The following is a 27,075-nucleotide window of genomic DNA, read 5'->3' on the forward strand; positions in this document are numbered from 1 at the left end:
TCTTAGATATTGCAATAGCATCCCAGCTGATCTCCTGCTTCCAACCTTTCTCACTGTAATCTAGGTTCAACAAAACCACTGGAATGATCCTTTGGATCAAATCATATCATAGCTCGGATCAAACTCAATGGCTTCTTGCACAGAAAATTTTCACAGAAAAATCCAAAGTTCTTACAATTATCTAAAAACTCAACAGGACCCTATCACCTCTCTGACCTCACCTCTATCACTCTACTATTGCTCGCTCTGCCCCATCTTCACTGGCTGCGTTGCTGCTGCAAAAATACAGTTGTCAGTTGCTGCCACAGTGCCTCTGCTCATGCTATACCCACTTCCTGGAGAATTTTCCTTCCGTGAATTTACATGGCTCAATAGTGCTCATCTTTCAAATCTTTAACTTAAAAATAAAACAAAAACAAAAACAAAAAAACACCTTCTCAATGAAACCTTCCCTGGTCAGTTGTCTAAAACTGCTTTCTTCCCTTTGTACTCCTCCTTATGTCTCACGTTACATATGCCACACAAGCGCCTCTGCTTTCATGTTCTGCTTAGCACTTATCTCCATCTGACAAACTATATATTACACTAATTTACCATTTTATAACCTGTCTTTATTGACTATAATGCAAGTTCCAAGGTGGGAGGAATTTTATCTATTTTGTCCACTGGTATAGTTGTAATGCGTAAAATACTACCTGTAACATAGATGTGCTCAATGATTATCTGAAGAATAAATGAATAAATAAAATCATAAAATAAGTAGTTAGACTATAGGTTAATTTAAAGTGCTCCCCAGATCTAATATTCTTGTGTTTCCATGCAAATGGTAGAAGAAGACATATAATAACATGCTACTTTGAAGGTTAAATATGGGTTTCATCTACTGTGGCAATGCTAGATCTCTTTCAACTCTGATAGTTTACATTTACTGCTCATGACTGTCCTTCTTTACAAAAATCTGAAACACAAAAACTAAACTTACAAGCAGATGAAACAGAAGGTGATAATAGTATTCCAAAGAAACTCTTCCTTTTTAAAGAGACTCATCCAGGAAGAGCTGCCATAATAAGCCTTTTAGGGCAGCATTTAAAAATAGGATTTACAATATAATGTTTCAGAAACATATTGTATCCTGGCATTCCAGTGCTGTCATTCCTCTTTCATTTTGAGAACCCCAGGGGCAATGAAAGCTAAATAATTTGTCTTACACCTAACCAATAATTTTACTTACACTAGAACATTCAAAGTGAACAGGAATTATGAAAGTTCTCAAGAGAGAACTTCCATCCTCTGGAGCAACTTTTGACAAGCAAAATTACTAATAAAAAGTGACTTCACTTTATTTAGTTCAAGGAAATGGATTTACAAATCTGGAGAATTCTGTCATTGGCTTTTCTACATTATCCCTAGGGCAATTCAATCACTTTAGGGTATCTCTGGACACCACAGGCTCACCCAGCCTTTGAGCACTCCCCTAGCATGTTAGGTCTGCAGTCAGGCTACAGAGGAGCTGCTGCTGCTCCTCACTTTTGTCTAATGAGATATTGATTTTCCCCCAATCTTAGCAGCCTTTCTCAAGAAATCAATACCTTGGTAAGCAGTGAAGTAGATGGAGATGAAACAGAAGGCCTTGGGAAGGTAGGACCGTCAGCCACAAATTTAAGGGTGCTTCAAATGTGGCAAACAAGACACATCAAAGAAGGCAAAGGACCACAAAACAGAGGTCAGATGAAATCAATACTAAAAACATAAAATAACAGAGAAGGAAAGGGAAAATACGTCTTAGTAACATAACCCCCTCTAAAACAAGGAAGCCACTCTGCCAGGTTTGAAGAGAAAGAAAGTTACCATTGGTTCTGACAGAAGAGACAGGGCCTTTGTCTATTGCTTTTCTTTTAAAAGTAGAAAACTGGAAAGAATGAGAACATGTGGATCAGCATTCAAAAGATTTGCATACATTTTTAGAAATCTGAAAGTAATAGAGAAGTAGTAATAGGTTTAGCAGGGTGTAGGTAGCATGGTCTAAAGGATGTACAGAAGGAGATATGGACAATAGTAGGGCTAATTCATTCCCTCAAAATTCAAGAACCTCAACACTTACATAGTAATTGTAGTTTAAATCCAGGAGACTGGCTTAAAGTCCAATGGGGACATCAACCCCATCTCTTTTCCATTCTTCTGCATAGGATACCAGCAGCCAGACATTACATCCCGATCAAATTCTGGTTTATCCTCTGAAAAAACTAAAGAAGAAGATTTGAGACTCAAGAGACACCAACTAGTGTGCCCCTGTAGGTGGTACGGAGATGGAAAAAATAATGAACAAAAAGTCTGCAAATATGGCAGCTGGATTGCTCCTTTCCTCTACAAAGAACCTGATATTACCCTTAGTGGGAAAGAAGAGGTTTTCTATAGAGAAAAGGCCTCCAAAAACTGACATGTAATCCCCAGTGAAAACCAATCTAAAGCAAAACCCACAAATGGACAATCGCCATAGCCAATAATCAACATGCCGACCTAGGAACATAGAGCTCAGTATCTGAAACCAACCTAAAGCAAAACCCACAAATGGACAATCGCCATAGCCAATAATCAACATGCCGACCTAGACACACAGAGCTCAGTATCTGCTTTTGATGATTTACTCTCAAAATTTTTTAAAAGGACCACCAACATAAATAGAACAAAAGTGTACTGAAAATGTAATTCTAATGAAATAGATAATGCAAGAAACAGAATAAACTTCAGAGAAATAAATCAGTATCTTCACAAATACAATAAACTATTACATTCTTAAGAATAGGATTTTTTTTAAAAAAAGAAAAATCAGGATAGGATGACTTGTTTAAAATTAAAACTATGATTGCTGAAATTAAAAATTATTATAAAAGACTGGAAAATTACAACAAACTGTAAGGCCGGTCATCTTGCCGGGAGCTGGGACACGCCCACTCCCCCTCAGGGCGCTCAGACACGCCCACCCCCCTCCGCGCCTAGAAACCACGTCATCATCCCACGCCCACTTCTGCACTTGGCACTGGGCTCTGCACTCAGCACCTAACCAGCCGTTGAAGAATCCCACCAAAATTTAAAAGAAGCCCCTCCAAAACCTGCCCAATAGCATTTTGCATCCCACTTACCTGCCAATGGCAGCTTGCCCCGCCCATGTCCTGCTTCCCCACAACCAATCAGAACACCTCCACTCCCTATAGAACCCCACGTCTGAGAGGAGTCGAGCGCAACTTCTCTGGCCCCTCCTGCAGGACCGCAGAACCTCGCCCGGGAGCTTAATAAATTTGCATTCAATCTTCTTGTGCTGGCCTCAGTTTCCTCATTTTAAACTCGGCAATAACCCTTACACAAACTACTAAACAGAATAAAACAAAAATTGCAAAAGTGCTGAAAGTATGTGAAAAAACCATAGGTTCACGGACTTAGTTCAAGAGGTTACACCAAACCAGGAGTTTCATAAAGAAAGAACAAAGAAAACAATGGGAAAAAATATTAAAGAAACGGTATCTTTCAGAACAGGAGTTTCTAAGTTGAAAGAACTTACAGAGGGCCCAGAACAACATATGAACAAAGGTTTATATAGAGCGTAGGATTGTGGACTTTCAGATTACCAGGGTTAAAGAGATGATTCTAAAAACTACCCGACAAAAGAAAACAGCTTATGCACAAAGCTTTGAGAATGAGAATGGTATAAGACTTCTGAAGAGTAATGATAAATGCTGTTACAATGAAGCAATGCCTTCAAGTTATAAGGGGAAATCGTTTTAAATTGAGGAATCTATACCCATTTAGAGAGTTAAAGTTGTGTGAGGGTTTGAAAATATATATTTGAAGATATCAAGTACCCAGAAATGTCATGCAGCTTTTTCTAAGCTGTAGCAGGAAGCTATGTTCCAGCAAAACAGGAAAAATAACTGGAATCCAGGGAGCAGGCAATCCCACACACAAGAATGTCAAAGTGAAGTCCCAGGATTATAGCCGTGCACTGGCCCTACAGGGCATTCGAATTAAACTACGTGAGGAAAGCAGAGGATTCTGGGATGAAGATCTCCAAGACAAAACAAGTCTTAACAAAACAAGTAATATAATGGAAATTAAAAAAAACATTAAGGAATAAAGATTCATTGAAAGTAAGCATAGACAGCAAATTATGTGAGTGAATAATTTTTTCATATCTAATGGTATAAACCACGATTTTTGTCATGATTCAACTAAAAGCAGTGATAGAACTTTACCGAAAAGATGGCGCAGTGGTGAAGTAGTCAGATAAGAAAGTTAAATTCTCATCTAGAAAAGCAAATTATTAATGGGTATGTAGAAACCTAGTAAATCAAGAAATAGCAATATAAGACTATCATTTAGACACAGGGAAGTAGGAAAAAAAATAGGGAGGAAGGATTTGAATATAGAGATCTGGGTTCCAATTTGATTCTGCCACCTGCTAACCATAGCATCTTGGGTAAATTGTTTAACTTCTTTAAGTCTCAGGTCCTTAATATATAATATGGGCATAGTAATAGCATCTATTTCATAAGGGTTTATGAGAAGTAAATGAAATAATTAAATAAAGCACATATCATACGACCTGTTAAACATGCATTTTATAAATATAATTTTTATCATTCTTAATATTAAGATTATGTGTGGTCTTGTTTTGCCAATTTTCTGATGACTGATTGTGATAGGTAACTCTGTAGTAACAACACGTTCTTGATTACATAGCTTAGAAAAGGGATGAGAAGCTTGTTTTTGCTTTCTAAAAATGAAACACCCAGGAATTCCTAAAGGTGAGTTCCTAGTGCTACACTGCACAATATGCATGAAAAAGGAGTTCTCAGTGCTTCCCTTCAGTTTTCCTTTGAGGCCTCTCTTATTCTTGGCAACCCAGATTAAACATCAAAGAAGCTGCGTCACTCACAGGTTTGGAGGTAACAGTTTTTTCTTTAGCTGCTCTTACTGCTCCTATAAAAGCCATCAAATTATCTGGAACTTCATTCTATATTGTAATTATTTGTTTATTTGGGTGTCTTCCAGGAGATATATCTAATAAGAAGATACTGTGCCCTCCATTATCAGTGGCCCAGTGCTTAGCAAAGTGCCTACACTTCAGTGTAGAGTAGGTATTCAAAGAATACTTCGAGAATGATTCAGTGAATGAATTAATAAGTTAACAAATTCCAACATTGCATCTTAATCAGGGTGCAAATCAAAATCACCAAAGGGATGTTTTCCAAAAGTATATATTCTAAGCTCCTCCAGATTTCTCTGAGAATAGGGCCCAGGCATCTGCAATCTTACCAAGCTTTTCACGTGTCCCTGATGCACAGTGTTTTCAAGAATCACTGGAATAGATAGAGTGCTAGACTGGATCTGAAGTCTAGAACTGGTCTCAACAATAAAAATCACTGAAAATCCTCCCCAGAATTCTGTTTCTTTCTGAGTAAAAAAGACAAATACGACAGCCATTGCAGATGGCTCGAAAGACAGTAGCCAAAACACAAATGAGAGATAGATGCAAAACAAGATTATAAGAATTTTAGGGAAGAAAATTGCTATATTCTTGTCCTGAAGCATGCAGGAGGACTGACTTGTATAATTGGGTGCACAAGCTAATATTAGATTCTTATGGAATGTTATGTGGCATTGCCAAGCAAAAAATTTGCAAATCTCAGTTGAGGGCCCAAGGCAAGGCATTAAATGGGGGCAGCTTCCCTCACTTTCATTTTTCTTCTTTACTTCCCCCATCCACACTGTAGGGCACTACAATCTCCCTGCTGTGCAGTGTCTAAAGAGCTTTCTGGATGAAAGGAGTTACACAATATGGAGTCCTCCTGGGAACTACAGCAGTAAATTAATTTTTCTGCTTCTACACAGTTATCTAAGGACATAAATAACCCACAAGGGCAGGGCCAAGAGTAATAAAGTAAAATAATCATAAAGAGTCCTTAAAAGGCAGTGCATCAAAATATTCTTTTCCATCCAATAAACACTGACCAAGTTATCATCACTGTGTGTGTGCATGCCATTGTGCTGGGTGATGACCAGGAGGACTCACAATGCAGTGCAGGGGCCAGCCCCATAAGGAAATCACCTTAACATATCATGGTAAGGTATAGGAGAGACTGTAACAGGTAATGCTAGAGCCAAGTCCTGAAGGAGGAGTGAGAGACAGGTGCATAAAGCTAGGAAGCATTTTCCAGGGAGGAGAAATACCAAGGCATGATGGGAGACTTGATGCAGTTTAGCATAACCATGGGATAAACAGAAGGAGTAGAGATAGGCTTGGAGAAGCAGAAAAAATTTCACTATTGGGGTCTTCTATGCTCAAGAATGAGGGGTTTCTGAAGAATGTGTGACCTAATTATATGGTGTCTCGTTTGGGTACCTGTGTGGATGTGAGGTTTCCAAATTGGATAATTATGCTTGCAGAAAAACTGATGAATTCACTTTCAGATATTTTGGGCTTGAGGAGTTCTCTGAGTGATATCCAAGTAGAGATCCAGAAGAATATAGAAGTCTGAAGTGTGAGAAGGAAGTCCACGGCTGGAGATAGGGATCCAGGAAGAGAGATCCGGGCTCAAAGATAATACATCTTACTTTCTAGATGTTTTCGTCCTCCCACAGAAAACATCTACAAGGATTCTTTTTTCTCAGAGAGAATCAAGGCAGACCTTACTCTGTCCCCACCCTCTAGAAAAGAGCAGGACTAACTGGGCAAAAGACATATTTTTGATGATTGTTTAATTGTGGTTTCAGTGGGGAGTAATTTTGATCCTCCAACCAGAGGACATTTGGCAATGTCTGGAGATAGGTTTGATTATTACAACTGATTGGGGTATTGGGTGCTACTGATCTTAAGTGCGTGGAGACAAAGGATGCTTCTAAATATCCTACTTTACACAGCACACACTCTCCCCTCCTAATCCCAGCTAAGAATTATTTGGCCCAAAATGCAACAGTGCTGAGGCTGAAAAACCATATGCCTTATATCAGCATTTCCCAAATTTCTGTAAGGAAAAGGCACTAATTGAATAAGAGTTGCTATTTAGTTGGCATTTGTTTTTTAACAAAAATCAAGTATGGTCATCCTTTGATTTTTGGATATCACTAAGAAACTGTTGAATGTTTAGGTTCAGACTTGTGCAGTCCATGAAGGATTCTCAGCCTGAAAGGTTTATGCTAATAAACATGGTTTGACACACTGCACAGCTTTGCCCTCTGTTTCCCCTCCACCTTATACTTCAGCCTCATTGAACGTCAGCATTTTCAGCACTTTCTGTTATTTCTCAGTTCCATGCCTTTCACATGCTGTTTCCTCTGCCTAGAATATCTTTCTCCTTCCATCTCTGCCTTTGGCAATGCTACAGATTTTACAAGTCTGTGTTCCCCTCCTATCTTCCTACCCTCATATATCATATATGATGGCCTCTACATATGGCGTCTACAGGTTTCCTCAAGGGGTGTCATCTCTCCAACCCACATGCCTAGCACCACCTAAGAGAAATACATATGCCAGGGCAGCCCATATAGTGCAGTTTAGCCCTCTCTTCTGATGGATGGTCCTTGCCTAGAGAGATAAGGCTGCAGTGTACAGAGCTTTCTGAGTGACTGCATCCTTCTGACCTCAAAAAAATAGGCCTTTCCTCAACTAGACCCAGCTCTAGGTTCACCAGGAATTCTGAATTTGAGAAAGACTGCTGAGAAGCATGGAAGGCACTCTCACAGATCATGGAAAGCGTGGGCTTTGACCAGATGGCTAGGGGTCAGAATCATGACACAAGGCTGCATGGCTTTGGACAAGTCCCTTAATCATGCCATGACTTCTCCTCTCCAGTGAAAAATGGGGATAAAGCTTTATTATTGTAAGAATTAGTGATAATAGCTGTGAAACACCTGGAAGGTTCTTAGTATGCAATAAGTGATTGCCCTCTCTACAAATAATATATGGGCACGAAGAAGTGGCACATGTACATTCAAGAGATTCTTGGAGAATCTTGTGCACTGAAACGTGGATCCTCTTTTACAGCCAGCCCATGGTGCCTTGAATTGCTTAAGTCCCTCCATAGGTATCTGCAGAAAAATGTGTTGGAGTCAGACAATTCCTGAAGAAAGAGTTAATATTTAGCCAGAGCAAGAAGTATTTGCTGGGGAGAGTATCAGAATCAGAGATTCTAATTTGAGTTCTGAAGACTCCTTACTACCAAAGCCAGGGTATTTTTCTACGTTTCTTCTCTCACAGCCAGAGCTGGACTTTGTGAGCAAAATGAAATACAGACAAAGAATGTCTACTGCCTTATAATCCCATACAGAGTGACCATCATGGACTAAAGCACAAAGATGAGAAAAAGATAGGTGCCTGACAATGGCTAGAAGAAAACTGCACTTGAGAAAGGGCCCTTCCTTATCCAACTCACCCAACAATTCCATGTGAATTATTCCATTTTGTCACATTTCTTGGAAAACGTATTTACACATTTGTCTATCTGTCATTAGACTTTAAACTCCTGGAGCTCAGGACTACATTTTACTCACGTAGCTATCCCAGTCCCTGGTCTACCATGTATCAATTGCTCAATAAATAGTTATTACATAAGGTCAGGCCGGAAAAGGTTATAAGGTAGATCCACACGGTGGTCAGGTGGCTAAGCTGTTCCCGTCAGTACATCTAGCTTGAAATCCTGACTCTTCCACATACCACTATGAGATCTTTAGCTAGTCACTCTCTAATTTAAACTTTAATTTCTTCACCTGTAAACAGGAAAAGCAACAATACTTACCGTACAAGGTTATTTCAAGCATAAACTAAAATGCATGCAAAGCCACTAGCACAGTGCTTGGCTAAAGAGAAGCTATTCTTATTTTGAGACATCAGTGGTAAATTGTGAAGCGTAAAGGGTCAGATGGTAAATAACTGAAGCTCTGCAGGCTATAAGGTCTCTGTTGCAACTGCTCAACTTTGTAGCTGTAACATGAAAGTAGCCATTGTTAACATGTAAACCAATAGGCTGAGTTCCAACAAAACTTTATTTACAATACAGAGCAGGCCACACTTGGCCCACAGGCCATAGTTTGCTCGTGCATGTTCTAAGATATCTAAATTTAAATCATTAAGGAGTAGCACCTACAGAAGATTCTTCAACCAGGCAGCGAAAAAATCAAAGTCATCCCTTGAGCAGGTTAAGTTTTTAACAGCATGCAAAACAGACTACTGTTAGCAACATCTGGAGTCAGGTTATTATGATTGTCCAAGCATGAAACAGGAAAGATCTGAGCTCAAAGTAATGAAAATACAAACCATGCAGGATAGAATGACATACGCAGCGCCTTGTCTTCCACAAACCAAACTGTGGTTATAGCCTCTGATGGTCCATTTCTACTGCATCTCAGTCACAGTTGGATCTCAGATTATCCAGTAAATTATAAGCATTGACTTAGAGAACCTCTAGAGAATTAATTAGCTAAAGATAAAATATTGTTATTAATTTATATTGATCCTTAAATAGATAACTAGGTTAAGTTTGAGGCTCATACACTTCAACTATCCCTAATTTCAGAAAAAAAAATTAATTTTTTATGTAGGGCATTAATATTCTCTCAGAGGTAATGATTCAAATAGTTGTACTACAGTCTGGTGGTCGTTGTGTGAAATCACTATTAAACACAGCCATTATTTCCTGTATATTATGATTCTAAGTTTGCTCAGGTTTTAGATTTCAAATCAGGGTCTTCCTTTTATGTCCCTAAATATAACCAGCTCAAATCAGATCAAGCAAAACTGTAGGGTTAAATGTGCTGTGACAAATTAAGTCAGTGGAGGTGTATCTTATAACTCCAACTGCATTATTTGGAGATGGATGCCTACAACCTACAATTGATGGAATCTAGGTCATCTGTCTGTGTCTAGTTGCAAAGGAAGCAAAAGAAGAAAGTTTTATGAGTTCTTCCTGGTGAGGTGAGCTTCCTATGGCTGAAAATTCCTCAAAGATAGCAAATGTATTTAACAGTTGTTAGAAAGCCAGAAAACATGAAAAATATCCACTACACTATGGAACATCTGCTCTTCTCCCTAAAAGAAATTAATACCACCTTACAGAGAACAGTATTAGATATATTCTTTTTCTCAGCAGAAGGATACACATTAACATTTTTATTTTTAGCTTCAGAGAAGAGGCTAAAATTGAGTATAATTTAACAAAAGAAAGTTTCTTCCCAGGGCACCTGTTGCTCTTAGAACATTCTGGGACAGAGGGTGAGCCCAAAATGTCACTATAAATAGCACAGAAAGAACCAAGGATATCTGTAAGGCGTAGGACTGGGATAGGGTAAGAGCAGGAGGCAGTGGACGTTCTTTCTGTGCATTTGACTTTTGTCCCCACTATTGCATATATACAACTTGCTCCATCCTTTCCCACCTACACTCGTGTTTGTGATGGTGTATTTCTGAACATAGCCACACCTGATCCATTCCATTACGCGAGCAGAATAGAGCAGGCTGGAAAGGGCTAAGATACAGAAACAAACCTTTTCACCAGAGTGCGACTGTTGTGTGCATCAGAGCCAGATCGGCATATGGACCGTGGGGAGAGACAGTAGGAATGGTGTAGAGTGTGTGAAGTGTGTGTCTACATGTGGTGGGATCTGATATTATGCATCTGGGCCCCACATACATTATCTCTTAACGCTCACAGCAGCTCTAGAAGGTGGGTGGGTGTGATTAGAGATTTAATTAAAAAACAGCAGCTGATGGAGAGTCAGATAATGGGCACCAAGAATATACCAGGTAATTTGTTCAGCAGGTAGCAGAGTTCGGTCAGCCTCTGAGATGGGCCCTGAAGATATACTAACAAGAGAACGGCAGGGTCCTTATCCTAAATAAACAGAACTGCCAAAGCAGATTATAAAAATGAGATATGGGCACAGGAATACTAAAATATCCCATTATTAGAGCTAAAGTATGATGTAGAGAGTAAAATGAATTGAGCTCATGATCTACAGGTGGCCATGTAAATTACAAATTAAAAATGAAGGCATTATTAATAATTATGCTGGAACACCAGGTATAAACCAGGAATATGGGGAACACACTGGGATACATGATTACCCCAATTACACATCACCTAGAGAATCCACAGGGAGAATTCAAGGAAATACAGCCAAGAAAGAAAAAACAAAAACAAAAACAAAAAAAAACAAAGGTTGAAAATCAAGGACTATCTGACTTAGAAAAGACTATTTTCTTTCCTTTGGTTTAACATTGGAAGAGATCATGTGAAAAACCAGAGATATCAATATGTATTTAATTTATTTTTTCTCTCTTAATTCACTTGCCAGCCAGGGACTACCATGCATTGCTCCAGCAACAGCATTAGCCATAAAGCTCTCATCGAAAGTTACTGCATAGGATTGAAAAGCGAGGGGGTACATTTGCCTCAGCAGTGGGGTCAGTGGTAAGACGGAGGCTGGTTTCAATGATTAACTTATCAAAAACTTAAAAGTTTCAGTTGCAGAGATGTCCAAGCTAATGATGATGCCCGAAGAATTTCTGCAGGATGTGCCCATGGGGACAAAGCCAGAAGTCTGACTCAGAAATTTCAGCAATGTGAAGAAAGGGAATCACATGTTTATCACCAGACATTATGTCACCACTCAAAAGGACTCTAATTGTTAGTAGATTGACTGTACAAGCGAAAGATACCAATGGGAAATGTTCTCTGATCTCAAAATGAAAGAAAGAATTCGTAGCTGTCCCCAAAAACTACCATCTCTGCTTCAGGCAGACAGTGTGATCTAGGCTTCAGTTTTGCAAATGTTGTAATACTGTACTCAGAAAGTTAGCAGAGCTTTATCAGAGATCTTTAAAAAATTTCTTTTTCTTTTTAGATTTTGAAATGCACATTATTAACTTTTTTTATTGCATTTTAGGTTATGGGGTACATGTGAAGAACATGCAAGATTGTTGCATAGGTACACACGTAGCAGCGTGATTTGCTGCCTTCCTCCCCTTCACCTATATCTGGCATTTCTCCCCATGCTATCTCTCCCCAACTCCCCACCCCCCGCTGTCCCTCCCCTATTTCCCCCCAACAGACCCCAGTGTGTAGTGCTCCCCTCCCTGTGTCCATGTGTTCTCATTGTTCAACACCCGCCTATGAGTGAGAACATGTGGTGTTTGATTTTCTGTTCTTGTGTCAGTTTGCTGAGAATAATGGTTTCCAGGTTCATCCATGTCCCTACAAAGGACATGAACTCATAGTTTTTGATGGCTGCATAATATTCCATGGTGTATATGTGCCACATTTTCCCTGTCCAGTCTATCATTGATGGGCATTTGGGTTGATTCCAGGTCTTTGCTATTGTAAACTGTGCTGCAATGAACATTCGTGTGCATGTGTCCTTATAGTAGAACGATTTATAATCCTTTGGATATATACCCAGTAATGGGATTGCTGGGTCAAATGGAATTTCTATTTCTAGGTCCTTGAGGAATTGCCACACTGTTTTCCACAATGGTTGAACTAATTTACACTCCCACCAACAGTGTAAAAGTGTTTCTATTTCTCCACATCCTCTCCAGCATCTGTTGTCTCCAGATTTTTTAATGATCGCCATTCTAACTGGCATGAGATGGTATCTCAATGTAGTTTTGATTTGCATTTCTCTAATGACCAGTGATGATGAACATTTTTTCATATGCTTGTTGGGCTCATGTATGTCTTCTTTTGTAAAGTGTCTGTTCATATCCTTCACCCACTTTTGAATGGGCTTGTTTGTTTTTTTCTTGTAAATCTGTTTTAGTTCTTTGTAAATTCTGGATATCAACCCTTTGTCAGATGGGTAAACGGCAAAAATTACAGTTTGACACTCCAGTTTGTCAGTGCTGCAGGACTGTTCCTGAGCTTCTAAGTGTTGACTTTGAATACTAACCTGGCATAGGCAAGCCATTTTCGTTAAGACATTCAGAAGGACAACCTCAATAGCATTATGTTTGAAAGGAAAAGAGATGTTGAACATGGCTTCTGTATTTTACAATTAGGCCTTGTATTCTCTTGATTATATTAGCTTATGAAATCCCATGTCCTCTCTCCCCAACACCGTACAAAGCTTCTCTTCAAAGTGCACACTTACAGAGATTTGGAGGATTAGAAATCCAGTACCTAAGTAAAGTGGGTTAGCCAGTCCTAAAGGTAATAAAGATTGCGTCCTTAAGCAGACGGTTTAACACTCAAGGAATGTCCAAGTGAGGTGAAAAATGTGTTCAGAGGTCTTTGACCCAGAAGTAATTTCAAGCTTCCCTACAGATTCATAGGCCTCTTTCTTTCTTTTCCCTTTTTTCTTATTAGCACTTAATCACCATCACACACTGTATATTTTATTTGTTTTGTGGTTGCTGTTATCCATGAAGGCAAAGTTCTGTTTCATAAATTTCTATATTCTCAGTGCCTAGAACATTTGTGTGGCATATAACAAGTATTTGATAATATCTATTGATTGACTGACTGAATAAATGAATAAAGACTCCTCTCCTCAGGTAAATATGGGTCATTTAGCCTAGTTTACACTTACAATGTAATGTAATCAACTGAGAAAAGGAGTTCTCCACAGCCCTACTTTTTTTCCCCTGTGCCTGGAGGCTTCTGGGCTGGGGAGTGACACTTTTTGAAAGAAAGCAATTTGAAGGAATACACAGGAAATTTGGAGTGAAATTGAGTGTGGAGCTAAAAGGAAACGAAAATAAGTGAATTCACTCACATTTTGAAATTAAAAAAAAAAACAGGCTAACATTCAAAAAAGAAGATAGACTACAAAAAGATACCATGCTTGTTAAATTTGTTACTTAATCATGCCTTTCAAGACCGGGCGTGGTGGCTCACACCTGTAATCCAAGCCCTTTGGAGGCCAAGGTGGGCGGATCACCTGAGGTCGTGAGTTCAAGATTAGCCTGACCAACATGGTGAAACCCCGTCTTAAAAAAAAAAAACAACATGCCTTTCACTTGTGCTCTACTTATCTCCTTTACAGCAAGAAATCCCTCAACCACATAAACTAAAAAGGTTCAATGACAGTCAAGAAATTATAAAACGATGGGGAATGTATCCTGAACCAAAGGAAGAGTCCTAAGGAACAGGGAAACAGAAATTTTAAATAGAGTGAAAGGGGAAAGACACTGGCACACTGGGGCCTCAAAAGGAAAACAAGAACTCTGGCAACTGAGGAATAACAACTTAACAAACAGAAAAGTAGCTAGTGACAGAAGAGCGAGGAGACAGGCATCAGGGCTCTCCACAGGAAGGATCGAAAGAAAAGAACATCCCACTGTGACAGAAGAAGTGGGACCACCAGGCTCTTCCCCGCCATCATCTCCAATCCAAGTGCTTGCTTATTGTGCTGCTCTTTGTAATTCAGTGGGATTCTCAAATCCAGGTTTTCTTTCCAGCGTCTACAGCCACGACTCCAGTTTAAAGTCTCATCATGTTCCCATAGAACATGGTAACTACCATGCCACTCGGTCTCCTGGTTCACCACCCTTTAATCCTTCTTCCTAGCTTCTCCAAGGCAAAGTGAACCATTCTACTTTCCAGCAGAAAACGCATTAGAGGTTCCTCCTCAGCCTATTGGAATGATGACAATTCCAGTAATATTTTCAAACTGTTTGGTAACGAGGTGCATGAATGTTCACTATAAGGCCCAAGTGTGAACTCTGTAAGTACGGAGCCCATGGCTATCTTACCCACAGCTGAATCCCAAAAAACCAGCCAGTGCCTGTGCTCCACAAACATTTAATATTTGAATAAAAGTGGAAAGATCATGATGTAAAACCATGTAAGATGAATTCTAATGTAATTATATGCACACAAACAAAAATCAGAAAATACAGCAAAAATAGTCATTTTTTAAATTTCAGTTATGGTTTTTTATGGATTTTCAAATTTTGCCATGAAAGTTTTTTTTCCTGTGATACTGAGATTTTTAAAATACAGGCACAAACAAAAAGAGAGCAGAACAAAAATCAGGCACCTGACATACCAGTTGACAACGTGAGGGTGCTATGAGAAGTACATTATCCTTATCCACTACACAGGATCCTTCATCTTCCAGCCCTGCCTCAGCTCTGCCTCTGGTCACTTCTCTGCCACCCAGGGGAATCAGCATGGCCAAGCTATGCTGTGTTCTTCACATTTGTGTTTGCTGTCTATTCTCTGTTACCCCACTATTCCAGTATGCCCAATGTGGTGTTTGCCATCTTTTCTTTCATAGGAGCAAGCACAATTCGTGACATACAGATGAACATATTTAATATTGATTGTGTAAATTAACTAACACACAAATAAGACATTTACTGTAACATAATACTCACCTAATGAAGTTTCTGTGAGGACTAAACAGTAAAATGCATGCAAATATGTCTGGCTCGGAGGCCGGGTACGTGGCTCATGCCTGTAATCCCAGCACTTTGGGAAGCTGAGGCAGGTGGATCGCCTGAGGTTGGGAGTTCAGGACCAGCCAGACCAACACGGAGAAACCCTCTTTCTACCAACAATACAAAATTAGCTGGACGCAGTGACACATGCCTATAATCCCAGCTACTCAAGAGGCTGAGGTGGGAGAATCACTTGAACCTGGGAGGCAGAGGTTGCAGTGAGCAGAGATTGCACCATTGCACTCCAGCCTGGGCAACAAGAGTGAAACTCTGTCTCATAAAAAAAAAAAAAATGGAAAATATGCCTGGCTCACAGTAAGACCTCAAAAAGCAAACACAGTTACTAACTATTATTATTATAACCTTGTACAAGTTGCTTTCCTCCTTTTGCCACGATGATCTTAAATTGCAGATAATTCCTGCCTTGCGTACTCATCACCTTGAAATGAGAAAGAACTTAAAGCAGTTGGGAAATCATAAATCACTAAACAAACATATTATTATCATTATGATAATGGTGATGATTATGTGCCATTTTCTTTGTTAATCTTGCCTATAATAAGCTTATTATTTAAAGTCACATTACCTTTGCTGATGTTTCAAACCATCCTACGAAACCATGCTCCTTGCAGAACTGGTCCATCTTGAGGCCGTTGTTCATGAGTACATCTTTCCCCTGGTCACATTTGTTGGCCAACAAAACCACTGAAACTGGTTTGCCATTAGGGAGAGTTAACTTAGAGTCCAAATCATTTTTCCACTTTGCCACTGCTTCAAATGTGGCTGGCCTGGTGACATCGAAGACAATAAATGCACCCATAGCTTCTCGGTAATAGACTCTTGTCATGTTTCCAAATCTTTCTTGACCTGACACCAAAAAGAAATAAAAATGAAAAACATACTACAATTGTAAACCAAATCATATTAGAACTTCATGCAGCCTCCAGAGGAGGAAGTCACTCAGTAAAGTGCTTCATCTTTATGGATAATCTTTAAAGAGTAAACCAAATATGCAATCATGCAGCTTTGTTCTTGATTTTTTAGTTCAGAAGAGAATTCATTCATTTAATGAATAGGTACTGAGAAACTTCTGTGTACCATGTAATATTCTAGACCTGTGCTAATACAGTATTCCAGTAACCACGTATGGATATTTAAATTAAATGAACAAAAACTAAATAAAATTTGTAATTCAAGTACTCTGTCACTCTAGCTAGCTACATTTCAAGTGTTCAGTCACCACACGTCGCTAATGGCTACTGTATTACACTATGCCAATAGAAAACATTTCTATCAGTATAAAACATTCAATTGGGCAACACTGTTCTAAACATTTGGGATACTCTGATTAAAACATTAGAATCCCTGACACCATGGAGATTATATTTTAATGGGAAGACAGATTTTAAACAATAAACATAATAAATAAATTATGGAGTATGTTTAAAAGGGATCTACAATCTAATCCAATTAAAGGTTATAATAATAGCTACTATTCATTGCATGTTTACTAACCATGAGAAATGTGATTTACATAGTGATCATGAAGGTAAAATTATTACCCCCATTTTAAAGTGAAAAAATTGAGACTTAGTCTAAGTAACATTCTCAAATTACACAGATGGTAAGCTTGAGAAATCATAATACAAACCCGAGCTGTTTGAATCTAGAGCTCACAGTCTTTTGTCAACATTGAATACTCTCAACTACTAAACTAAAGATTGTACTCTCTCTTCTGCGGGCTTATGTACCAGTACCATCCCATTGAATTTGACTGAACAGATATTTATTGGACATCTATTGTATTGTTGCCAGTTTCTGGACTAGCTTCACAGAATACAACAGTAAACTAGATGGTCTCTACCCTTAAATACTCTACAACCTATTGGATAAGAAAAGCCTTCCTACAGCAAAACACTAAATAAGTTTCTTTTTTTTTTTTTTAGGATAAGGATTGGTTTTAGAATTAGTTAGAATCAGCAGGAATCAATTTTTCTCTGATGCTTAATTTTCTGATTGAATATTGCCAAGTTTCTTAAGCACTTTAAGTTCATTCTTCTTTATCTGCAAAATGGCAATAATAATTTGTACTGCACAGTGTTGTCATGTGGACGAAGTGAATTAATATATGCAAGGCACCCAGATAGTACATTAGAACTAGTCAATACTTGAGTTTTCCTTCTCTTTTGGCAGCATGCTAAAAAATATGAAAGACGATATGGCACAAGTTCTGAAATCAGAGTTTCAGATCAGAGTTTATGATAAAAAAATTATAAGTATTTCAGCTGAGTAACAAAAATGAACAAAATCCTATTACTTCTAACTCTGTCTATTAATAGTTGCTGAAGATAGGAGCTAATGAAGACTGGCTTATATTTTCTGATCTCAAAACCCCAAAAGTATGTGACCAGATGAAGTCTTTTTATTCTGGTTTGGGAATTTATTTATGTTAAGAGTCTTATAAAGTTACACAAATTAAAACAAAGTCAGTGTGTATTTAACAAGTCAACTTTTCTTGGAAAGAGTAAAATGCTAAAAGTGGGTTGTATCTAAGAAAACACAGGTCAACATATCTCTAAGAACACTTTACTCTTAATTTTGAGCTCAAAGTTTTATAATGGTAAGTTTTAATTCAAGTTAGCAAGCTGTTTTATAGATTGTTATATTTACATTGGTAGTAGCACTGAAATTGTAAGAGAAGGCGCCCTAAGCACTTAGTGAGAATGAATGAAGATCAAGGGCTCTGGCCCCAGTGTGTGAGCATGTGTGCAGAAGCAAGTATCACTGGAAAAAAGAGTATTTTGTCAGGGCCAGCATATGACAGTCTTACAGTATTTTTTACGTGGATTACACCAGAGAAGCTTTTTTTTTTAATATCCCACAGTTGTCTAATCAATGAAATAAAGGGGCAAAATACTTTCCACGTGACACATAATCCACAGATGAACTTTCAGTTTTCCCAAATAAGTTTTATATTTCTATTCTTTTTAAATTCCTGGTGCAAACAGTGATCTCCTTTGATATTGCCCAGGGTGGCTATGACATTTCAGAAAAATAGAGGAAAAAAGCCTTCTGTGATTATTCAGAACTTCCAAGGCCTTGAGGCTTTTAAAGGATGTCTTATGATCTCTTTCAAGGATCTAATCAGATGAAGAGCCAAGTCATGGCTTATTTAATAATCTGCTTGTCCAGAGGTTTTCATCGTAGAATATGGTGGTCCTCAAGAATAAAGATTTTGCATTTTAAATATATAATAAAGAGTTATTTTAAGACCATACAAAAAGCAGCATGTAGGCTATACCTTCATAGAGAATCAAAAAGGAAAATATATGTGTGTGTGTGTGTGTGTGTGTGTGTATGTGTGTTTGAGTTTGTGAATGTATGTGTGTCAGATCAGAAACAAGAAGAAGACAGTTTGTTTCTAGAAAGAAAAGACGTTTGTATGTTGAGGTCACTGGGCCAGCCCACTTGGAAAGATTTTACTTTTGACATTCCAGCAAGGGGTCACATTTAGATCAGAGCATTTCTAGTACTGACATTGTTTCCTTCCTTTGTCAGCTGACAGCGCTCTTGGCTGTTTCTTATTCAAAGAATGAGAACCATGTGACTCAGAGTACGTGCGTACTTTTGGGCAAAGTAGAGACCTGATGAATTCATTACAGTTAAATTTCCTTTTAAAAAATGACTATAATTCAAAAACTTCCCTTGGCTTTAGATCACTTATTCAACACACATTTACAGATTGGCTAATGTGGCTAACGCTCTATGCTTTGTGCTGGAAATGTATAGTTTTTGCCTAGCAGGAACTTCTAAACTAAGTTGTGTCACACTGGATTACTGCACTGAAAATAATCAACTTCACCACGTAAGTCCCCAATGCTCTTAAACACACACTTCATAGTAGTGTAGATGGGGCTCAAGATTCAGCTTTTGGCTATGAGGGGTGTTAAATGGCAAAGCAATCAATCAGATCACAAAAGTTAATATAATGGATGCAAGAACTATTTAGATAATTTAACAGCAGAAGACACTAGCTTGAAAAGTCAGAAGACATGGGTCTTAATTTTACTCACTGGTTACCAAAATAGACTTAGACAAATGTTATTTCTTTCCCTGAGACTCAGTTTTTTTTATCTACAAAATGAACCTGGTGTGGCTGATTTCAAAGGCCCCTTCCTCATGACTTAGATTAAATCAAACTTTGGCCCTCTGTCGCAACAGCCTGAAATGGTCCATTTCGTGTCACAGACTCAGCAAAAAATAGACACAAGCATCACAGCCATAATGTGTGTCTAGCGATATTTTTACTTCAAGTCATCTTCTAGCTCTCTCCTCACTCCTTCAACCAAAGAGGCTCCAGTATCCAACTAACACTTCTACTTTAGAGGTAGTCCTTGACTCTGCCCCTCCTCTCCCCCAGCACTGCTCCTGCTCCAGTTCAGCCCCTCATCGGTCCTCAGCTGGACGCCTGGGAGCCCCTTAACTGGGGAACTCAGCATCTAGGCTCTCATCACTGTCTCTCTCCCCAAATATAAACATAAATGTAAGCACAGGTCTTTAGACAGTTGACATTCTGGCAGCATAAGAAATCACCTGAGGTGTTTATTGAATACCCATCCCCGGGTTGCACGTCTCAGAGATTATTTATTGTGTTGTTTTAGTGTAGAGGTCAGGAATTTGTATTTTTTAAGCCATCTCTAGGTGATATTAATGTATGATCTAATCTTAAAACTACTGTTTCTTTTTTCCCCCTGCCGAGATAGTACATTAGAGCCTTTTAACATGCCTCAGCCACTTGGAAATAGCAAGATAGTGCATAAAGACCAACTGTGTGGGCTTTATTTCAAGAAAGAAAATGGGAATCCACCAGAATCATGAAGGATATCCCGGACCCCAGGGAGGGGAACATGGGCAAACAGCCCCTTTGATAGCATCCAGCTAATAAAAGTCAGGGAAGCTTCAGTATGTGAGAGAGGCAGAGAGCCTCCCTCTGTATTTGCCTTTCCATTGGGGATCCCAGCAAAGCATGCCAAGGAAAGCACTTTGTTCCTCCCAAGCCCTGGAGCTAACTTGTGGATTGTCTTGGAGACATTGTTAGGAAAAGATGTGAGGAAAAGCTGCAGACATTTTCCTAGACTCATGACCAAGACCAGGATGCCATTTTTAATCTGAGAGCATAGAAAGGCAGCCATTCTTGGGAGGCCGAGGCGGGTGGATCACGAGGTTAAGAGATCAAGACCATCCTGGTCAACATGGTGAAACCCCGTCTCTACTAATACAAAAAATTAGCTGGGCATGGTGGCGCGTGCCTGTAATCCCAGCTACTCAGGAGGCTGAGGCAGGAGAATTGCCTGAACCCAGGAGGCGGAGGTTGCGGTGAGCCGAGATCGCACCATTGCACTCCAGCCTGGGTAACAAGAGCGAAACTCCGTCTCAAAAAAAAAAAAAAAAAAAAAAAAGAAAGGCAGCCATTCATTTTAATCTCTAGCCAGAGACTGAAGCACTCACTCTAGAGCAGCGCAGACGTGTGGAAAGCACCTCAGCAGTAGGTGCCGGAATTGTGTTTTCCTCTGCCACAACCCTGGGACAGGAGGAGAGTTGATAAAGCTGCAGTTTCCACTGGGCAGTAATACTTATATCTGTAAATCTAGGGCCACCTTGGCAATGTGGAACCAATCTGCAGGTGTCCAGCCTGCTCCCCTGAGACTGTGGTGCAGCAGGGCCCTCTCTGTTCCCTGGCAGAAATCCAGGCTTTTGGAGCACCCGCTTGCCCGGACCAGCAGCCTGAGCTACCCCACACTTGATAGACATAGATCATGGTACAGCAAATTCCTCACCACTCCATGGCTAGGTAAATCTCCAGGCATTCAGATAGCCTGTTCACCTGGAGCAGTAGTCTGACCTGCACCACTCATCCTATGCAGTGATCCTGGTGCAGGAAGGCCAACTCTGTTTCATGCCAGGGCAGAACTCTGGGCATTCAAAGCACCTGCTCATCTGGCTCAGTAGCCTGAGCCATCACACCTGCCCTGAACATAGATCATGAGGCAATGAGGCCCTCTCTGCTCCATGCCCAGGCAAATCTCCAGCCATTAGAAGCATCAGCTTACCTGAATTGGCAGCCTGAGCCATCCCACCTGTCCTGTGTAGAGATTGTGGTGCAAAGAGAGCCTCTCTGCTCTACATCTAGGCAGATCTCTAGGCATCTGAAGCACTTATTCTCTTGGATTAGGAGTTTAGGCTGCTACCCTTCCCATGCAGGGCACTTGGGGCTGAGGAGGTTTCCCAGCTTGATGCCAAGGCACACAACTGGGCACTTGGTGGCTGCCCCCCAGATTCTTCTTCAGCACAGGGTGCTTGCACCTGCCATTAGGGGCCCTGTAGATGAATCTACCTGGTCTGGCCCCACCCATTGTGGCTCCCAATCCCCAGGGCTGAGCAGGGGGCTCAGACCACTGTGCATTCCAAGAATCACCCCATTGCCTGAGGCAACAGAGAGCTTCTGCCAGTAAACAAGGATCAAGTATATACCTAGCCACTTTGGCTGCAGTCTGCTATCACGCATAAGTACTATCTACTGGCTTATAGGTCAAACTGCACAGCCCAATATAAAACCTGTAGAAAGAAGTACATAAGGCTACAGAAGCAAAACCAAAAGACCCTAGGGAAGCGAGGAAAGGAAAATGAAAAGAGAGAAAAAAACAGCAATAGTATCATAGGGAAAGAAAGGAAAAGAAATTAATTCTACAAACATGAAAATAATTACAAAAATTATAAGTGACAGAATTTTCAAATGAGAAGGAACAAGTGCAAACATTCTGACACTATGAAACATAGGAATGTAGTGATTGCACTAGCTTTCCAGCAAAGGTCCCTAATGAAAATACAAACTCAGAAGTGACAGATCAAGAATTCAAATCATGGATTGCAAGGAAGCTCAATGAAGTCCAATACAAGATTAAAAAGAAACTTCTAAAGCAGTTCAGGAAATGAAGGAGGAGATCAATCTTAAAAAGTAATTAATCATAGCTTCTGGAATTGGACAGCTCACTTAAGGAATTCCAAAATATAATTGAAAGCTTTATTGATAGACTGAACCAAGCAGAAGAAACGATTTCAGAGCTTGGGAACTGTTCTTTTGAACCAACCCAGTCAGGTATACAAAAAAAAACAGAGAATTATTTTTTTTAATAAAGAAGTTTTGGAGAAATATGGGATTATGTAAAGAGATCAAAGCTACAAATTACTGGCATTCCTGCAAGAGAAGAAAAATTTAAAAACCTGGAACACATATTTGGGGGAATAATCCAAGAAAATTTCCCTAATCTTGCTAGAGAGGTAGAGATTTAGATACAAGAAATCCAGAGAACATCTGCCAGATACTACACAAAATAAACATCAGCAAGTCACCTAGTCACTACATTGTCCAAGATCAATGCTAAAGAAAAAATTCTTAAAGGCAGCTAAAGAAAAAGGTCAAATTGCATACAAAGGGAACCCCATTTGGCTAACAGTGGACATTTCAGTAGAAACCTTATGACCCAGAAGAGATTAGGAATCTATTTTCAGCATTCTTAAAGATTAGAAATTTCAATTAAGAATGTCATATCCTGGCTGGGTGGAGTGGCTCATGCTTGTAATACCAGAACTTTGGGAGACCAAGGCAGGTGAATCAAGAGGTCAGGAGTTCAAGGCTAGTCTGGCCAACATAGTGAAATCCCGTCTCTACTAAAAATACAAAAATTAGCCAGGCATGGTGGAGTATGCCTATAGACCCAGCTACTCGGGAGGCTGAGGCCGGAATTGCTTGAACCTGGGAGGCGGAGGTTGTAGAGAGCCAAGATTGTGCCACCGCACTGCAGCCTAGGCAGCAGAGCGAGACTTTGTCTCAAAAAAAAAAAAAATTATACCTCACCAAAACTAAGCTCGTAAGTGAAGGAGATTAATAAAAATCGTTCAAAACAAACAAGTGCTAAGGAAATCTACAGACCAGCCTTACAAGAAATCTTTATGGGAGTTCTAAATACAGGAATGAAAAAACTATATGGCTACCACAAAAACACACTTAAGTACAGAGCCCACCGGCCCTATAAAGCAACCACACAATAGAAACTTGTATTTCAGAGCAAAACAGCTAATAACTTCATAAGAGCAAAACCTCACAGATCAATATCAACCTTGAATGTAAATGGTCTAAACTCCTCACTTTAAAGGCACAGAATGGCAAGTTGGAGAGAAAAACACAATCCATCCATATGCTGTCTTCAAGAGATCCATCTCATATATAATGACATTTATAGGCTCAAAGTAAAAGAGTGGAGAAAGATCCAGCACACAAACAGAAAACAAAAAAAATCACAGGTTGCCATTCTTATGTCAGATAAAACACACTTTAAACTGGCAACACTCAAACAGGACCAAGAAGGGCATTACATGATAATAAAGGGCTCAATTCTACAAGAAAACTTAACTGTCCTAAATACATTATGCACCCAACATTAGAGTAGTCAGATGCATGAAACAAGTACTTCTAGACCTCTGAAAAGACATAGACAACCACACAATAATAGTGGAGGACTTCAAAATCACACTGTCAGTATCAACAAATGATTAGGGCAAAAAAGTGACAAATTCCGAACTTGAATTTGACACTTACCGATTAGACCTAACAGACATCTACAGAATACTCTACCCATCAACCACAGAATAAACATTCTTCTCATCTGCACAGAACATATCAATATTGAACATATGCCCAGACATCAAACAAGTTGCAATAAATTTGAAAAAATTGAAAACATATAATCATACTCTTGAACCACAGTGGAATAAAAATAGAAATCAATACCAAGAAGATCTCTCAAAACCACACAATTACATGGAAATAAAAACAACTTGCTTTTGAATGACTTTTGGATAAACAATGAAATGAAGAAATTTTTAAAAAATTTTTGAAATAAGCCGGGTGCGGTGGCTCACGCCTGTAATCCCAGCACTTTGGGAGGCTGAGGCGGGTGGATCACGAGGTCAAGAGATCAAGACCATCCTGGTCAACATGGTGAAACCCCGTCTCTACTAAAAATACAAAAAATTAGCTGGGCATGTTGGCACGTGCCTGTAATCCCAGCTACTCAGGAGGCTGAGGCAGGAGAATTGCCTGAACCCAGGAGGCAGAGGTTGCGGTGAGCCGAGATCGCGCCATTGCACTCCAGCCTGGGTAACAAGAGCGAAACTCCGTCTCAAGAAAAAAAAAAAAAAAAAATTTGAAATAAATAAAAACAGGGACAAAGCATACCAAAATCTCTGGGCAGCAGCAAAAGTAGGGTTATTAAGAGGAAAGTTTATGGTGCTAAATGGATATTTTAAAAAAGTTAGAAAGATCTTAAATAGACAATCTAACATCAGAAAAAAAAATTAAAATCAGAGCATAACAGAATGAAACTGAGACCCAAAAATACATACAAAGTATCAATGAAACCAAATGTCAGTTCTTTGAAATAATGAACAAGATCAATAGACCACAAGCTAAGTTAAGAAAGAAGAAAAGGGAGAAGATCCAAATAAGTTCAATCAGAAATTATAAAGGTGACGTTACAAGTGATTCCACAGAAATACAAAAGATTAACAGAAACTATTATTAACACTTCTTTGCAAACAAACTAGAAATTCTAGAGGAAATGAATAAATTCCTGTAAATACACAATCTGCCAAGATTGAATCAGGAAGGAATTAAAACCCTGACTAGGCCAATAATGACTTCCAAAATTGAATCAGTAATAAAAAACCTACCAACCAAAGAAAGTCCCAGGCCAGATGGGTTCACAACCAAATTCTGCCAATCATACCAAAAGAGACTTGGTATCAATCCTACTAAAACTTTCAAAAAAATCAAGAAGAGTCTCCTCTCTAACTCATTCTAGAAAGCCAGCATCACCCTGATACCCAAATCTGACAAAACACAGTGAAAAAAGAAAACTACAGGCCAATATCCCTGATGAACATAGACACAAAATTCGTCAACAAAATACTAGCAAACCAAATCCAACACCACAGGAAATGGTCAATTCACCATGATCAAATAGACTTCATTCCTGGATGCAAGGTTGGTTCAACATATATAAATCAATAAATGTGATTCATCACACAAACAGAATTAAAAACAAAAACCATATGATCATCTTAATAGACTCAGAAAAAGCTTTTGATAAAATCCAACATCCTTCATGATAAAATAAAAACTCTCAAAAAATAGGTATCAAAGAAACATACCTCAATATAATAACAGTGATCTATGACCAACCCACAGTCAACATCATACTGAACAGGCAAAAACTGGAAGCACTCTCCTTGAGACCTGGAACAAGACAAGGATGCCCATTCTCATTGTACCTATTCAACGTAATACTGGAAATGCTAGCCAGAGTAATCAGGCAAGAGAAAGAAATTTTAAAAATTCCAAATAGGAAAAGAAAATGTCAAACTACCTCTTTTTATGGCCAATACATTCTATACCTCAAAAACCCTAAAGACTCCCTAGAACTATTAATGACTTCAGTAAAATTTCAGGCTTCTAGAACTGATAAGTGACTTCGGTAAACTTTCAGGATACAAAATCAGTGTATAAAAATCAATAGCATTTCTATACACCAATAATGTTCAAGCTAACAGCCAAATTAAGAACACAATCCCATTTACAGTAACAGAAAAAAATAAAATAAAATAAAATAAAATACCTAGGAATACATTTAACCAAGGAAAGAGGTAAAAGATCTCTACAAGGAGAACTATAAAACACTATTAAAAACAATCACAGATGATATAAACAAAGAGAAAAACATTCCAAGCTCATAGATTGGAAGAGTCAATATCCTTAAAATGGCCATACTACCCCCAAAAAATCTACACATTCAGTGCTATTCCTATCAACCTACTAAGATCATTTTTCATAGAACTAGAAAAAACCATCCTAAAATTCATATGGAATCAAAAACTCCCAATAGCCAAAGTAATACTAAGCAAAAAGAACAAAACCAGAGATATCACATTACTCACCTTCAAACTCTAAGGCTACCTAACCAAAGCAGCATGGTACTATTACAAAAACAGACACATAGACCAATGAAACAGGATAGAGAACCCAGAAATAAAGATGCACAATTACAGCCATCTGATCTTTGACAAAGTTGACAAAACTGAACAGTAGGGAAAGGACACCCTATTCAATAAATGGTGCCAGGATAGCTGCCTAGCCATATGCAGAAGAATGATACTGGACACCTATCTTTCACCACACAGAAAAATTCACTCAAGATTAGATTAAAGATTTAAATGTGAGATCTCAAACTGGAAGAGAAACCTAGAAGATAACCTAGAAAACGCCATTCTGGACATCAGCCTTGGAAAATAATTTATGACTAACTCCTCAAAAGCAATTGCAACAAAAACAAAAATTGACAAGTGGAACCCAATTAAACTAGAGAGCTTCTGTACAACAAAAGAAACTATCAACATAGTAAACAATCTATAGAGTGGGAGAAAATTCACAAACTACACATCCAGCAACTGTCTAATATCCACACTCTATAACAAATTTAAATAACTGAACAAGAATAAAACAAATAACCCCATTAAAAATGGGCAAAAAC

At 38.9% G+C, this 27,075-nt stretch overlaps 1 protein-coding gene across 1 annotated transcript in view; it reads right to left on the reverse strand.

The window, feature by feature from the left end:
• The window catches only part of RAB38 (RAB38, member RAS oncogene family), a 63,218-nt gene that overhangs the window by 20,449 nt on the left and 15,694 nt on the right, over positions 1 to 27,075 (reverse strand). The window contains exon 2 of the mRNA XM_012444860.2: positions 16,017 to 16,297. Coding sequence (XP_012300283.1) covers positions 16,017 to 16,297 — 281 coding nt within the window. The remainder of the gene's footprint in view (positions 1 to 16,016; positions 16,298 to 27,075) is intronic.

This window comes from Aotus nancymaae, unplaced genomic scaffold (assembly GCF_030222135.1).
Source record: "Aotus nancymaae isolate 86718 unplaced genomic scaffold, 86718_ANA_hifiasm-v0.15.2.pri h1tg000059l, whole genome shotgun sequence".
NCBI lineage: Eukaryota > Metazoa > Chordata > Mammalia > Primates > Aotidae > Aotus > Aotus nancymaae.